We start from the raw sequence: 16300 nt of genomic DNA, 5'->3' as shown, positions 1-16300 counted from the left end.
TGTTTAGATACCACGTTCACAGAATGCCAAGTTTCTTACTGAAAACTACTATAACGAGCATCTGCCGGTGTTTGGAAGCTAAAGAACGATACCGATAAGTATACGTTTTAAGAAGATGTTTGTAACGAGAACTGGTTATGGTTTAAACTTGGGTGGGATGGTGCCAGGTAGCCCCGGCCTCCTGTGGTCCTGACGGGAGAAGCTTCTGTGTGCGGTGGACTGTGGCTCCACCTCGCGTCCACTCGGTGTAATAGCAGGTGGTGCTGTCTAGAGTAGGAAGGTCCCCTGTTTCTCTGGGCTTTTAAATTAGACTCCTAACCGCATGTGACCTCTGCTCCTTAAGCTGTGGAATCCGAGAGGCTTTCTCAGTGTGGCTCTCGGATTAGCATGTTATTCCCTTCAATGGTACTCACAAGGCTCTCTAGAAAGTCCGTTTTAAAGACCTTAATCAACTCGCTATTTCCAGAATGAGGAACAACGTGCAGATCTTGTAGAAGCGTGACAACCGGAAGGCAGCAGTGGCGTGGGAAGTGCGGTAGCGGGTCCCAGAATCTTGGGGGAGGTGGCGCGTGGCAGGCACAGCCGCAGCATTCCACTCGTGAGCGGGTCCGAGAGACGCGTCTGCCTGGACCCCAGCCCCCGCGAGAAGGGAGCCCGGTCACTGCCAGGCACGCGTGCCCTGTGGGCTGGCGGACACACGTTCCTGCAGCAGTGACCCTGACCTCCCACTCTGTCCTGAGAAACGGAAGCCAAGGTAGCTCTTAGATCAGGAAGTAGGGTAGTTAGGACCTCCGTGGCTTTTTTGTGTAATTGCTTTTAGTTCCCCGTTTGCTAGATTGTGCCTCAAATTGTGCTAAGAAGAAAGATTCATTACTCCGTAAATAAACGTCATGGTGTAAAAACACAAAAGCAGTTTCCTCACAAAGGCACGAGGTTTGAGATCGCTCAGTGAGAGTATGACTGTCCCCTGTTGTGACCCTCCCTGAGGATGAGGCCGGCCAGCGCTGGCTCGTGCCCACACATACCCGGCACCGCGCTGTCTCCACCGCCTCCGTCACTCCCGTGTCCCGTGCCCCGGCTGGGGCCAGAGGGGGAGCGCGAGCCATGGGTGTCCTTTGCGGCACAGCCGGGCTGTTAGCCGGGCTCTCTTCTTCGTCTCGAGTCTAGGCTTTTCTGTCGGGCTCTCCCCACCCGCCGCCTTGTAACTCTCCCGGTGCCCGGCCTGAGCAGGCTGGAGGAGACGCATGGCCTCCTCGTCCCCCACGGGGTGGCAGGTGCGAGGGGTGTCTGCCTGCCCCCAGACGCTGCACTTCGGGGCGGCGGGTGTCGCAGGCTGGCGTGGTTGAGCCCCCGTGGGCGGTCGTGCGAGAGCGTGAGCCGCTGTGAAGGAGCGTCCTGTTCCGACCCGGCCGCAAGGCCCGGCTGGTGTAGCCAACAGAGTTGGAATCTCAGGTCGGTGGTTCTGAAGTTCAGGACATCGGGGGAGAAGACACGGGTGTGACCACGTGATCTGAAGCCTCGATGGAAAGACTGCTTACTAGGGGCCAGAGAACGCAGAGAACTAGGTCCAGAGAACGCAGCCGGCAGTAACGCCCACGGAAAGAGGACTTCGGGATGGCAGTGTGACGGCACTGGGGCTCCCCGGGGGGGGGGGCAGCGGGAGGGAAGCCGGCCAGTGCGGGGAGCGGCGGGGGTCTCAGCACGGAGAGTGGGCACGCGGGGCCCTGGGGAAAAGCGCAGCGCGGGCACTGGACCGAACCCGTGGCGGCAGGTGCAGCTGCGAGAGGGTCCTGCGAGGAGCTGGGTGTCGGGCCTGCCGTGTGGCACACGCTTCCATCCTTGCTGCCTTTTGCCTCTTGGGGCCCCTGTGCCTTGTGGGGACACCGGTCTGCCGCCGACCGGGGGCTCTGGGACCTGCCTCAGTGGGGCCACCCCGGCCGTGTGAGTCACGGCTATGGTGGGGCCTGTGGGGACGCGCTCCTCGTGACCTGTCGGTGGGGCTGCTCTCAGATAGCACCACTGTGTCTAAAATTGACCGTCCTGTTCTTGGCAGAAGGCACTTCCCGCGGGTGCTAAGAGCGACCGGCCGGAGGGGCGGGACGCCAACACAGATCTTCGGGGCTACGCAACCCTGTTGGCGTCCCCGTGACATTTTGGTTGATCTGAGTTGGCGTCCCCGCGACGTGGTAGTTGATCTGAGCCTGTGGGAGAAGAGGCAGGGTGCCGTGCACACGGACATCCTCCCGGGATGAGACCGCAGGCTGTCGGAGGCCGGGCCGGAGGGGGCTGCAGGGCGTCCGAGCAGGCGGCTCGCAGCCGAGGGTTTCGTCTTGCGTTTTGCTACGTGGAGGAGCGCGGTCACTCACCGTCAGGACGTGCGGGTGTCTCCCCTCTGAAAACGGAAGCGCGTCAGGCCGGAAGTTGGTGCCTTGGCCTTGCCCCCTGCGTGCCAGGGGGGGCGCCTGCGGGAGAGGCAGCCGCGGCAGCAGAGCGAGCGCAGGCCCGGAGACGCGGTGCAGCTTCCGGTTTGCTCTGGCCCAGCCGGTGTCTGTGCGGGGCTGTGCCGCTAGCTCGTGCGAGTGAGGCTCTGCACCGTGGAAGCCGGGGAGCACGAGGCTTCCGGCTTCCAGCTTCCGGCGCACAGTGCCCACCCCTCTGCTCCCAGTAACGAAATCCTGGAGCTCTCGTTTTCGTAGGTCAGAAATGGCAGGGTAGGGATAGTTTCTGCAATTCAGTCTTCTGCCTAGAAGACATCGTTTGGTTTTTGGAAGAAGGTACGAAAATGTAAATGAAGGACATAACCAGGAAGATTTTAGGAGCGTGTTCTCATCGCTGGTGTTGACTGCTTGAGCTCCAGGCCTTTCCCTGTGAGGAATTGGCACGGGGAAGTTTCCCCGTGAGGAGTTGCCGTCTCGTCCGGCACCTCCTCAGACCGAGGTCTAAACTGCTTAGGTCCCAGTAAGTTCTGTTGCATCAGGCGTTTTACCATTTTATGTGGTAAGTGGTAAAAATGAAGCATCGTGCCTTCATTTCACATTGCGAAGTCACCCAGAGGAAATCGCCCTAGATACCTGGAAACCTGTTTTTCTGAAAACAAACAAACAAAACCGTGGTATTTTCAGAAACCCAGATTCCATCTGTGAATTGTACGGTATGAATAATTATCTGCGGTAGCATCAGCAATTAGTTTTTTCCTGTCTGTTCCTAAGGAACACGTCGTATTTTTAGACAAGGTAGATTTGGGGAAGTTGTTGGGATTCTTGCCTGAGGTCCGCCGCGGTGCCGGCAGCAGCCACCAGGGGGCACGCACCAGTGAGCGGCGTGGCTGCAGCGGGGGTGGGGGCGCAGACAGGACCAGAGAGCCGGGCCTGGCAGCGGGCCCCCTGCAGGTGCCCAGGGCTGCCTGTGCTCTGAGCGGATGCTTTGGAACCCATTGCAGGGTGCGGCACAGAACAGGCACGAGCGGGTGGAGGAGGCTGGCAGCTCAGGAGAGAAAGTGGGTCTGTGCAGGACTTGTAGGGAGTCCCCCGGGCCAGAGGGGCCACAGTGCCGAGCGCGTCTCCAGGGAAGAGAAGTCACCTGCGTTCATTCCAGACCAACTACGGCGTTTTGCCAGTGCTCTTAACCCTAGGTGGAACCCTCTAGCAAACCCTGCTTCTGCTTTTATACCCCAGGTGAGAGCAGTCTCGTGTTGTCCCGAGCTTGCCGCCTGTGCTCCTGCTGGGTTGGGGGTCCCCACCACCCGCTTGCTGCTCCTTGGCCGAGTGGTCCGCATGCTCACCTTCCCACCATGTCATTTGGAGACTTGAGACCGTTCATTTCTTTGTAAACACTGAAAGGTGACTTTTGGGAAAGTGGGTGTTCCATAGAGCTCTCCTAGTTGTGTTGACTGATAGATGTCTTGTGGGTATTAAAACGGAGACTTCTCACTTTGCGTACGGTATACCTTTTTGAGTATTTTTGTGTTCCCACCGTAGATCTTTGATAAATGCTTTACAATTAAACAGCCACATATGCCGCCACTTTTCAGGGTCCCGTGCCTCCATCAGCTGTGTTTTCCGGCTGTCCTACTTCGCTAGACAGCATCTAGACACGGTGGGTGGCGGCCCCCGCGTCGTGTCCTGCTGTGAGCGGGGTCCCGCCTTGGCCGCTACGCGCCTCCCTCTCGGCAGAGGCTGCCGCCTGCACGGCGCCCGGACAGTGCGCAGGACTGCGTGCGGCACCGCAGGCTTGAGAACGATCGGGCCCTTGAGAGTGGGACCGGCTGAGAGACCACACAGGTCTCCTCCTCTGACCTGGGCCTCCCGGATCCTCAGATCCCAAACCCCAAGGCCTCAGGGCAAGCTGGGGGACCACGTGTGAGTCCCCTCTGTCCAGCACCTTCCTTTCAGACGTGTAAGATTCTCTCTTCACTTGATGGATCCTTTCTGTCTGTCTTCTTCACGAAAGGGTGTGGTTTTCAGCGCAAAGAGTAGTGGCCTCTGGAATGGTTGCCTTGGCTCCAAAGGTTTCATTTAAGATGTCACTTAGTAATCGAGTGTCTAAGCACAAAATGTGATCAGACTGTGCTGACAGCTGCCACTGGCGAAGCTGTCCCTTGCTGTGGGTAGCTGGAGGTGTGAAAGCCTCCTTGGTTTACCCCAGTGGTAATTGTGGGGTCCCCCTGCAAAACAGCAGTTTCCTCCTGTGTGATGTAATACTGCTTTTTAAAAAAAAAAATCAGTGAGGGTCCCATAGAAAATTGTGTGGCAGGAAGGTGTGCAAACGGGGGGTGACTCTCCAGAAGTGTGTGTCATTGGGCCTCACAGGGAGGGTTGAGGGAGGAGATTGAGTGACTCGTGTGGCCAGATGATGCCAGATCCTGACACCAGGCTGGGGGGTGGCGGGGGGTTACACTCATGGGAATGGCTTTTGGGGACAGATTCTCTGGATCAGGGAGGAAAAATTGCTGGGGAGATAGTTTCCTTTAGTGATCCAAGTGTCAGCCTGGACTCGTATTTTGTATTCAAGCTGATGTATAAATATGCTGGGTTTTGTTTTAAGCGTATACAACATGATATCGAAGTGTTTCTCAGGGCGCCTGGGTGGCTCAGCGGGTTGAGCATCTATCTTGATTTGGGTTCAGTTCATGATCTCAGGGCTGTGGGATCAGGTCCCGCCTCTGGCTTTGTGCCGAGCGTGGAGTCTGCTCAAGATTCTTTCTCCCTCTGCCCCTCTCCCCCCTCTCACTCTCTAAAATTAAAAAAAAAAAAAATTTTTTTTTTAAATATTTCTCTGTTGGGGCGCCTGAGTGGCGCAGTTGGTTAAGCGTCCGACTTCAGCCAGGTCACGATCTCGCGGTCCGTGAGTTCGAGCCCCGCGTCAAGCTCTGGGCTGATGGCTCAGAGCCTGGAGCCTGTTTCCGATTCTGTGTCTCCCTCTCTCTCTGCCCCTCCCCCGTTCATGCTCTGTCTCTCTCTGTCCCAAAAAAAATAAAAAACGTTGAAAAAAAAAAATTTAAATATTTCTCTGTTTTCTTCCCTCTAGAGTTTACAGATGCTTCCCCAGCAACGGAAAGCCATAGCTAAGTTCAAGGAACCGGCTCATGCGTTAGCATTTCAACAGAAATTCCACAGGTAGCCTGTATATTCCGTGGTCGGGGTGACGGTGGGAGCGGGCGGGAGAGCCTCCCCGCTGTGGTTTGCTCTCCAGCAAAGCAGCCGTGGTTTCACACGTGTGCGCGCCCACCTGCCGTGGTAGAAACGCGCCAGTAATGCGTGCCGAGCGCAGACAGCGTGCCCTTCCCCTCGTGCAGTGTGGGGCATTGGCTCCCGGGTTTTGCGTTGATCTCTGTCTGCATTTTTATGGAGTTGTCATCCGTCGGGACCTACCATCGTAGTTTTCCCATACCTTGGTGACCTGACCGCTCATCTGTGGAGTTCGGTCGGCGTTGACTATTTCTTTCCCTCTCCGCAGGCACATGATAGATTTGTCCCACATAAACGTGGCCCTGATTGTTGAGTGATCTCTAGCAGGAGACGCTGACCCGACACGGAACACTCGCTGTGGGATTTCTTCAGGGAAGCCGCGGCTCACACCCCCACGAGCACGGCCTCTCCGCGCACAGTCTTGCGTAACTGTTGTCCGGAGAGCGGCCGGCCCGGCGTGGACTCCAGCAGAGCCGGACTTGGGGACGTGGCGGCCTGGGCTCCGGTGTTACACGCTCCCCGTTCTGTTGTCACCACAGAGAACTACACTTTCCGGTTTCTTTTGTTTTCAAAGTGCTTACGATGCATGTAGCCCTTGTTCTTCGTGATCGTGCTGTGTGACCGATCACAGTGACTTAGGTTCAGGAAGGGACGTTAGCGCCACAAATTCTGAGTAGTTTCCACAGCAAAGAACACTTGATAATGGTTGCACCCATCTTCAGTGCAGGCTAGACAAGGGTCTTCCCAGCCGAGCGGAACCGCGCTGTCCTCTCAGAAAGCCCTCACGAGGCTCTTGGAAGCACGTAGATTAAAATTTGGGTGATGGTGACGGGCAGCCGCGTGTCCTGGCAAGCAGGACGTGAGGGCGGTTGGGAGCGATGCCCATTGTGTGGCGGATTCTGCTTCTTGTAAATACTCCAGAAGCACCAGCTGCGTGTTCCTAGTTGCGGAGGGGACTCCGCACCCCTCCACTCTTCCCCAGTAAGGCACCAGTCCTGGCAGGCCCCGCCGTGTCTCCCTGGGCCTAGAGAGGGCGCCTGTGGCGCCGTCACCCTGCAGCCCTTCGGAGCCCTGCCAGGTGGGTCGTGTTGCACATCTACCCCGCGAGGCAGAGGCAGGGGGACTCGGCCCGGCCCCGTGTGGTTTGTTCCTCTTTGTAAATGTGGCCCGAAGCAGCATATTCGTGTCCCTGGCTCTGTGACATACAACATTCTTCGGGAACTTGGTTATCATTGCTCTGATTAATTTTTTTTTTTTTTTTTTTTTTGAAGGCCTTTTGAGTAGGGCTGTGCTGCCCTTGAGCAGAGCCAGGAGCAAGGTGGCCTATGTGCTGGCGAGTTGCCCCTCGTGGGGTGTGGTGTGAGGGATGGCTGTCCTCCCCAGACCGTGCAGCCCAAAGTGAAATTGAAATGTGTTCATGTGGCCCCGAACCTGCTTGAGGAGTTCTGGGTAGGCTCGTTTAGGTGAGACTTTTCCTTCCCGTAAAGCAACGTTTAGTACAGTTCATTCCGGTCAAGTCTTTAAAAAAGTGCCTTATTGTATTTCTGCTCAAGAACGGGTTTATACTAACGTGGACCTGAACTGTTTGAGCAAGTAACAGCTACCAAGGCACACTCAGACTTTTTAGCTGTGTTTTATACCTGAGATTTCACGGCAGGTTTACTAGTAGAATTAGAGGAAAACAGGAGCCTGCCGCCTCCAGATGCCACCGGCCAGCCCTGCGGGGACCAGCTCGAAGCCCCAGAGCCCCCGCCGCCAGGCACCCTCCCTCCTCCGAGCCTTCGCGCGGGGGCTGGGACCCAGGCCGCGTGAGCCTGTGTCGTGTTTGCACAGGTGAAATTTTATATTTTTGCAACTTCAGTTGTCCGAACTGGAGGGGAGCGTTCAGACCCCGTGAGGCTTTCTGTGGCGAGGGTTCTAAGTGGCATCCCGCGGTAGGAGGAGGCCTGGAGGATGAAGGTGGGTGTTGGCGGCTGCTTTTCAGAAGGTGTAGGTGCCAGGAAGCGAACGGGCACTCCCAGGGTGCACCCCCCAGCTGAGGCGCCTGGCCGCCTTGTTCCAGAAAGCCCCTGACTCAGCTGCGCCAGGCCTGCCGTGGTGCTCCAGGGGAGGGTCCGCACAGTCCGTGCCCTGTCCCTACCCTCGGTCGACACGCACGTCCTGTCCGCTGTTGTCACAGGGAGAGACGGATGTGTTCGTGTGTTTAAAAGCGTAGTTTACTCGGCTCAGTCCACAGAGAGCTGCGTTGAAGCAACGAGCTTGACAGCCTGCTAGTTACGACACATCCAGACCCCTTGCCGGTGCCGGGCAGTGGGAAGGCTTTCAGTTGACGGACTTGCTTTTTATCACCAAGAACCAACTGATGCAATAAAATGAGCTTAAAAATTTTTTACCATTTTCTGAAATAGTCTGAGTGTGCCGTATTGTCTCTGGAAAGTAGGCACATAACAAAGAGCTTTTTCCCTAGTTAGTGATGAGAAGTCATCAGTCCTGCGTGGGCACCGCTGTTCAAGACCTGGTGGTGACATTAAGGTCTGCTTTCGGCCTTGTCCGAGGACGATACGGGCGCCATGGGACGTGTGTCTGTTAACTGTCTACACACGTGAGCCTTCTCTTGATGTGGTGTTCTTGAAAGCCTTTGGCCACGGGGAGCTGGGCCTTCGTAAAGCCCTGGTTAGAATGGCCCCGTGTGCCCGGCCGTTGGCAGTGGCCGCAGTTAGTGCCGGCCGGCCCGGAGCAGAGGCTTGGTTTCCTTAAAGGGAGCTGCGGAAGGGAAAGAAGCAGAATTAGAAAGTAACGTTATTTCCATTCTCGGTGCGCTTTTCGCGGTGAAATCAGACCACCGTAAGCCGAACCCTTTTGGAAGATCTGTTGCAACCATTATCTTTGTTCTTTATTTATCATGCATTTAAAATGACATGCAGAAGCATTTAACATACTATGTAAATATGGACCTTTTAAAATTAAAATGTTAATTGGAAACGCTTTCAATTCAGCAACAATCTTAGCTATTTGTTAGTTCTTTTGTGTTGTCTTATCGAAGTTAAATGGATTCCGTTCCATAATTGTTGATGTGTCTGTGTGTAAATCCGATTTTTATAAAGATGGTAGTTAAGTCAATACATGTATCCTGACCTGTGTATTATTTGTTTCCAAATTCAGGAAGCTTAAAGTCAGGAAATACCGATATATCGCGTGAGGTAAATATAACAGGTGATTGTGTGGAGCCAAGGTACCTTTTCTTTTTACATTGTCTTGTTTTGATTTTGTGCTGTAATATAAGATCACTTAGCCGCTTATCTGAGCATAACCTTGCATTACCGTTGGTCTGCCCACTTTTGTTAAGTCCTTATACTGATAATTCTAAGGGAGAAACCCTGTCTCTTTTTACCAGAACAAATGTTGAGGGTCCCCCCTCTTTCTGGACAGGCAGCGTCCTATGTAGGTGTCTGTGCCCTTCCCAGTGGGGAGCGGGCAGGGTGGCGGGGGGGAGGGGCTTCATCATAACTACTTTTTATTTGAGTCGTTCTTCTCTCGATTTGTAACAGCCCTGGATAAACCATTGTTTACGCCTGGTTCTGTAGCGTTGCTAAGTTGTGACAGAGCTTGGATCCTGCGCCCAGGGGGCTTTTTTCAAAGAGCGTTTTGCTTAATTTGTAAACGGAAGACTGTTGCTGGAGGAGATTGGGAGAGGTGTCTCGGGGAGAGGGGAGCAGGGGGGCCTGGGACGGGGGAGAGGAGAATTTTGCAGAATGAAGGAGGTGTGCTCAGTATAATGAACTTCTCACACACTGACTCTTTTCAGAGGAGTCAGCTGGTCGAGCCGAGAAGCATGCGGGAGGGTGGGCTCGTGGACGGCTCTCGCCGGGGGACCGGAGGGCACCCGCCCCACAGGGAGGTCACCTTTCCGCGGGAGGGCCTTGAGCCCTTCCTCCGGAGGGGCCCTGCAGAGGTACAGAGATGCCCCGAGGCAGGGCCTGGCTCAGAGGGGCTGTTTGCAGAACCTGTCACTTCCGTTCTTGTTTTCTTAAATTTTCTTTCGGCTTGTTGTGGTTTTTTGTTTTGTTCTTTTCTTTTTTTTCTTTTTTTCTTTTTTTGCTGTCGTTGTTTTTAATTTCTTTGTTACTTAATTGAAGGTAAGCTCCACGCGCTTCTAGACCACTGGACTGACAGGGACCCTGTCGCGGGCGGTTGGGTTCTGGTGGAGGTCTGGTGCCGAATGCCCGGCGCGCTCCCCGCTCGGTTCCCTAGAGAGCCCGCGTGTCCGGCTGTCAAGAAATGCATCCCCAGTCGGGCCGGTGCTGCCCTCAGCAGATGGCTCTGGGCTCCTTTGCTGTCATACTGGCCTGCTCAGAGTCATTTTTAATCTCCCCTCCCTCCCTGCTTGTAGGATTGTTCTGGCTTCACACATTCACTGTTAGACCTGATTTTATTTCCCTGTAGTCAGGTGGAGTGCCCCCCCCCCACCCCCCGCCTTGTCTGTTTATTTGGTGTTGGGGGTGGGGGGGCTTGTGAAAGGTCGCCTTGGTTCTTTACCAATTTTTAAGAGACCTTATTCTAAAAGGGAATCCCTGACGGGTGGGGCAGATGATCGCCGCGGGGTGGGGAGACAGCCCTGTCCCCCCGTGAAGGAAGCCACAGGAGCTGAGATCGCTTAGGGGAAAGTGTAGGTATTTTACTGTATTTAATGAGCATTTCAATTAACCTTTTCACCTATTTTTAAAACTTGTGAATGGAGTGTTATTTTGGACATTGGTAAATATGAACTCTCCAAAGGCGGTTAGCCTTGATTTACTGCTAAATCCTAAGGATTATTGTGTAAGGTTTTTTTGCAACCTATTTAATCTTCATCATTTAAAGCGCCCGTGGTTTTGTGTCCTAGAACCAAAGCAGAACTCGCTGATTCATATTGGATCCCAGGTATACCTTCTTCTGGTAGCGTATGGTTGGGAAGGATCATTGGTTTTACACGCTGTAACCTGCCTTTTCTAGAGAATGTTTTTAAAACTCTTAACTCTCTCTCCCCTGTGCCGGGTTTTGGTAGGAAGGCTTCTCGTCAGGACAGGCAGGTAGAGCAGGCGTCTTCAGTGAGGACTTTTTTCCCTTTTATTTCTGACCAACTAAAATGTAAAAAGACCGTGTTGGTGTTTTGCTGTGTTTTATTTTACTAATTTTAAAACGTACCTAGAAAAATACAGGCCCTTTAAAAAGAAACAACGTAGCCTTTAAATTCTGAGTACGTTGCACAGACTGGACAGGTACGCTATTTTTTAATATATTCTGTATTTAGTAGTTTCATATACTCTAGAGAGTAGACCTTGACGTTCTTGTAGCATGGTTTCTTTTCAACTACTTTTTATCTTAAGGGCACACGTAGTGGAAGCTGATTTTTAAAGGTCTGTTTACATTTTATACACTCTGCAGCGTTGTCTTAGACCCTACGATTTAGGGGTTTCTAACAACACACAGCCCACTCACACCCTCAGCCGAACAGCTAGGATCGTTTGGTTTTTTTGTAATTCGTCTTTGCTTTTCACAGGCATGGGGGCCAGGAGTGCTTTTCCTCTGTGAGGATTCTAACTCTCCGTCTTCGCCTTTAATCCCACCGTTTAATTTTCAGGTTCGACAGCAGCCCAGCCCCGCAGCCTTTGCATTCCGAGCGGGTTTCCTGTGTGGGGCGTCTCCTTCCTTTTGTGGCGTTGCCGCCCCCCACCCCCTCCCCGGGGGCTCCGGAGCAGCGGCCTCCTGCCTGCCCCCCCCCCCCCTTTCCTGTTCTCTTGCACCTTCCTCGCCCAAACCCATCTAGCAGCCACCACAGGGAGCTTCTTCCCCATTCTGGAAAATCACTTTCTCCCCCTTCCTCCTCTCTGGATGTCCTCACCCTCCTCCTACCCACCTGCCTTTGGCCACGGACCTGTCCTTTGCTGATGGTGCTCTATTCTTACTCCTCTGTCTGCTCTTAACATTTAGAATTCCTCCTTGGGGGTGGGGGTGCGAGGCGGCCGTGAACATTTTTGCACGGCGTTTGCATTCGACTGCGTCACCCCCTTTGCTTTGACAGGTTTTCACTCCCGCTTTGTTCCTGCAGGTCTCTGCTGGAGAGAATAACGTCCGGATTCTGTTACTTTGCAGTGTGACCTTGCGGGAGCGTGTGGTGCCCCGCGATGCCGGCCGGCGTCCTGCCGCCCGCGGGGAGTGTGCGATTAACCGCCCCTTTGTTTTCACCCCTGCTTTTACAGGACCTCTTGTGCATGAGTCAGTGTTAGTTGTAGCACACCCGTTTTTCCACTGGAAGCGGCGGCCCGTTTGACCCCGTGTCACTGCTCCCGCTGTGATCCTTCCTAACCGTAATGCGCACGGCAGCGCGCTGCCGAGCTGGCCCGCGCCAGCTCCCGGGTGGAGCCTGACGCTGTGTCTGTTGGGAGTGCGTTGGGAGTTCAGAGACCGGCACGCGACCGAGTTGCTTCCCTGTGGGTTGGCCTGCCTCACGTGTTCTGCCCAACACTGCACTTGCCCTTGTGGGGAAGGACGTCGCCTCGCTTTGCCCCGTCTCGCTGTGCGCTGATCACTGTGACGCTTTATCAGGAATCTGTGTGAGGAACACTGGTGACATGGTTGGAAAAATGTATTGTGTGTATCATTTGTGTGACTCCGTACGGAGGCGTGTCTCGAACTGTGTTGTAATTTGAAAGATGTGTTAATAAACTGCCTTGCGGCCTCTGCTTTGGTGCTCCGGTGTCTCCTTTGCCTCGCCGCCCGCAGGAGACCGGGCTGGTGTTTCCCCCGAGGACTGGGGGTGTCCCCAGCGCCCCCCCCCCCCCCGCCACGTGCGCCCCCTCTGCTGCAGGCATCAGCTGGGAAACAGGATCTTGCCAGCGGACCCACAGGAGGGTCCGAGGGTCCGGCTTGTCCTCACCCACACTCTATGGTCCGCAGGAGTTGGAACAGACTCGACAAAAACAAACAGCTTGTTTGGCTCTATTGGAAGTTTGGAAGGGGGGGTATTTTCTTTTTACGTTTTTCAAAAAAATTTTTAACGTTTATTTATTTTTGAGAGACCGAGATAGAGCACAAACAGGGGAGGGGCAGAGACACACACACACACACACACACGCACGAATCCGAAGCGGGCTCCAGGCTCCGAGCTGTCAGCACGGAGCCCGACCGACGCGGGGCTCAAACCCACAAACCGTGAGGTCATGACCTGCGCCAGAGTTGGATGCCCAACCAACTGAGCCACCCCCCCCCCTTCTTTTTACATTTTTTAAACCATTATGAATGATTTTTACATCTCTTCAACATTGGTGCTCTGATGCTAATCATTAACACCCAGGGTGGATGTTACCGGTCACCCCCAGGATGATGCCCGTGACACCCTGTTGTACAGGCACGGGTCTGGTTTGGGGTCCCCCAGTGCACATTGTTGGACATCCATTTTCCATCGAATGCATCATCCGAGTTTTCCATGTTGCTGCAAATTGCTCCGAATTCCTGGTCTGAAAACGGGGTACTTGTAAAATATCCCCCCACCCGGCCGGTTTGGAGAAGGAACACCTCCCCCGCCCCCTCCGCCCCCCGTCCCCGCCCCCGGCCGGGCTGGGACAGGCCAGGCTCTCCCTGGCGGGGGCCCTGCACTGGAGTCTGCGTGGGATTCAGCCGGGTGGCACTGGCACCACTCCTCGCCTGTCGAGACCCACCTTTCTGGTCTGTGGGGAGGGGGCTTACCTTGGGATGAAGGAGCAAAATGGTACCGGTGACCCGCGACACCGTGCCGGCCCTGTCAGCCCCTCAAGCTGGCCGAGGTCTTCGTGCCCTTCCTGGGACACAAGAAAACGGCCTGTGTCCCTCTTAGAGGGACCGTCCCTCTCCAGCCGGGACCACCTGCTGCGGGACTTCAGGTCTAGGTCCGTTCTCCCGTTTCCCCTCCGCGTGGGACCTGCTCGAGTTCCAGTGACGAAGGCCAGACACGGAACGGGTGGACGCGGTGTCCCCACAGGCAGGTGCGGGGGTAGGTGGGCAACGGGGGGCCGGGGTTGGAGGGGGGGGGAAGGCGGTGGAAGGGCCTTGGCTCCTGCCCGAGCACCGGCCAGGCCTCGCTGACAGAAGTGTTCCCTCTGAAGACCTCTAGGGACGGACTTGATCACCGTTCTCCCGGATGGGAGGGATGCGTGGGAGGAGGCCCGAGTTTGGTTCTGGGGGAAAAGGAAAGGTAAGCGAAGAGGCTAACTTGCGGGAAACAGGAGGAAGGGACACCACAGGTCCACGTGTTTGGTTAATTTCTCAGATCTGACTTCCTGGAATTTTTAAGCCCAAATCAGAATCTGAGGAGGCAAAAACCATTTTTTCTTCCATTTTAATTCGTATCCCGTGGGTACGTTCTTTGTCTAAAAGCTGGCATTTGCTGTGAGGGGCGGGAGCCCTGCAGGAGCTGGCTGGAAACCTCTAGGCGCGGGTGGGCGGTGGGCTCCCCGGACCCGGGAGACGCCGGGCAAAAGGGCGCTCCTCCCGAGAAAGTTTCCGGCTCCACGCTTGGTCGTCCGGGGAGGGTGTTTGTGCCGGGGTGAGGGACCGCGGGCGGGGTGTCACCGACGTCTGGAATTTAGAGTGCATGGGGAGTGCCAGCGGGCCTGGGGTTGGGGGCCCGGGGGCGGCTGTGGGCCGAAGGAGTGATGGAACCGGGGTCAGCAGGTGGACGGGACAGGGGGGTCGGCAGTGGGGGACCAGCGTTGGTGCAGGGGGCGCTGGGGAGGGGAACTGGGGGGGGGGGCGGTGCAGCGGGGATGCGGTCAGGGGATGAGAGGCCGTCCCCGGGGGGCTGCACAGAGAAACCCCACCTGAGCTCGGGAGGTGGTGCCGCGGGAGGGGCTGTGCTGGGCCCGCACCCTCCGCCCGCGAGGCCCCGATGGTGCCGGGCTCCTGGGCCAGCAGCCGGCTCGGAGACCCCCGCCGCTCCCGAGGAGGCCCCTCGGCCTGCTTGCCCAGCCGGAGGGTCCGCAGGCCGGGAACAGGGCTGCCTTTCGCCCTTGCCGCCCGATGGCCTCGGGCTCTGGGGTGACCCAGAGGTGGCCCTCCTCTGTCCTCCGGGAACCTGGCCTGAGCCCCCACATCCCTGCGGGAAGCGGAGGTGAGACGGTAGCACCCCGCTCCCCACCCGGGCTGCCGTCTGGAGGCTCAGGCCTCCCCACTGGCTGACCTGGCTCGCTTCCTTCTCCATTACTTGTGTCATTTCCGCAATATGGTCTTTTTTTTAAAAATATACTTTTGTACATTTTTGATTTTAGCGAAAGTGCATGATCGGGGAGGGGGGCAGCGGGAGAGAGAGCAAGAGAGAGAGGCTCTCAAGCAGGCTCCACGCCTAGCATGGAGCCCGACGTGGACCTCGATCTCACAACCCTGCGATCTTGAGCTGAGCTGAAATCGGGTCGGACGCTCAACCAACTGAGCCACTCAAGGCACCCCTGCAATGGGGTCCCTGCGAGATGGGGACCCCCTCTCCCCCTCCCCCTTGTGAGCTGTCCAGGCCCAGGCCCCCCTGCTGACATTGTCATTGCCAGGAAGCAGCCCGGTGGGTGGCCGTGCGTCTCAGGGCTGCGCACCTCCTAGGACCCCAGCCGTCCCCAGGCTCGAGGCCCGCGATCCTTCTCCCTCTGCAGGGCCCCCCCCTTCAGCACCCCCTCGCCCTTCTCGCCCAAGATCCGTCTTCTGGGGTCACTGCTCACCATCTCCTTGATGGCCTTCCATTTTCTTTTCCCCTGGAACTGGTGCTCGTCCGAAAACTCTGAGTCCCCGTGATCCTGGGCTCGCGTTGCAGCTGGAGGCCAGAGTTGACACATAGGCAACCGTGCGGCCTGGCCTGCTTTGAGCTCTGATGGCCCCGAGGGCTGCCGGGAGATCCTCCGTTGCCGTCAGGCTCCCGGGGAGTGTTTCCTGTCCTCTGTCCACACTGTCGACGGCGACCCCTCTGCTCTTTCTCAGACACCCCGTGGCCTCCCCACGCGTTACTCCCAACAGGAGAGCTCGGGGAAGGGCGTCCCCGCCACCGCAGGCCGGCCCCCCCCACCGGTACTGCACCCCCTTCCCCCGCCTGCTGAACACCGGCTCCCCAGACGTCTCTTCTCCTGAAGGTTTCCTTCCGAGGTGGACCTGTCCCGCGTGCGAACCAACATGCGGTCAGAGCCTCCCTGCGCTTCGTGACCACCTTCAGCTGCTTGCACGATGCTGTCCCGCTTTGTGCGAAACTCACTGAAAAAGCGGTCTTTCTTTTCTTCTCTTCTCTAACATCTCTCTTGAGGGGCGCCTGGGTGGCTCAGTCGGTTAAGCGTCCAACTTACGACGGGTCATGATCTCACGGTTCATGGGTTGGAGCCCCGCGTCGGGCTCTGTGCTGACAGCTCGGAGCCTGGAGCCTGCTTCGGATTCTGTGTCTCCCTCTCTGTCTGCCCCTCCCCGCCCCATCTCTCTCTCTCTCTCTCTCTCTCTCTCAAAAATAAACATTTAAAAAGAATTAAAAAAAATAAAATCTCTCTTGAATCCACACCAGCCTGGCTTTTGAACCCAACATCTCCCCGAAACCTCTTTTGCCGAGAGTGAGCGGGCTCCGTGTTGCCAGACTG

General features: G+C 56.1%; 1 protein-coding gene across 5 annotated transcripts in view; it reads left to right on the top strand.

The window, feature by feature from the left end:
- Window positions 1–12410, top strand: part of RBM33 (RNA binding motif protein 33) — a 139908-nt gene extending 127498 nt beyond the window's left edge. For all 5 annotated transcript variants that reach the window (XM_086685482.1, XM_086685466.1, XM_086685457.1 and 2 more), the window contains 2 exons: window positions 5527–5615; window positions 5956–12410. In XM_086685482.1, the coding sequence (XP_086541608.1) occupies window positions 5527–5615; window positions 5956–6004 (138 nt within the window). In that variant the 3' untranslated portion in view covers window positions 6005–12410. The remainder of the gene's footprint in view (window positions 1–5526; window positions 5616–5955) is intronic.
- Window positions 12411–16300: the final 3890 nt, after the last annotated feature.

The sequence above is a fragment of the Puma concolor genome, chromosome A2 (genome assembly GCF_028749965.1).
Source record: "Puma concolor isolate L17-30 chromosome A2, mPumCon1.1.hap2, whole genome shotgun sequence".
Taxonomy (NCBI): Eukaryota; Metazoa; Chordata; class Mammalia; order Carnivora; family Felidae; genus Puma; species Puma concolor.
Note: the sequence above shows the minus strand (reverse complement) of the source record. Positions and strands in the feature narration are given on the sequence as shown.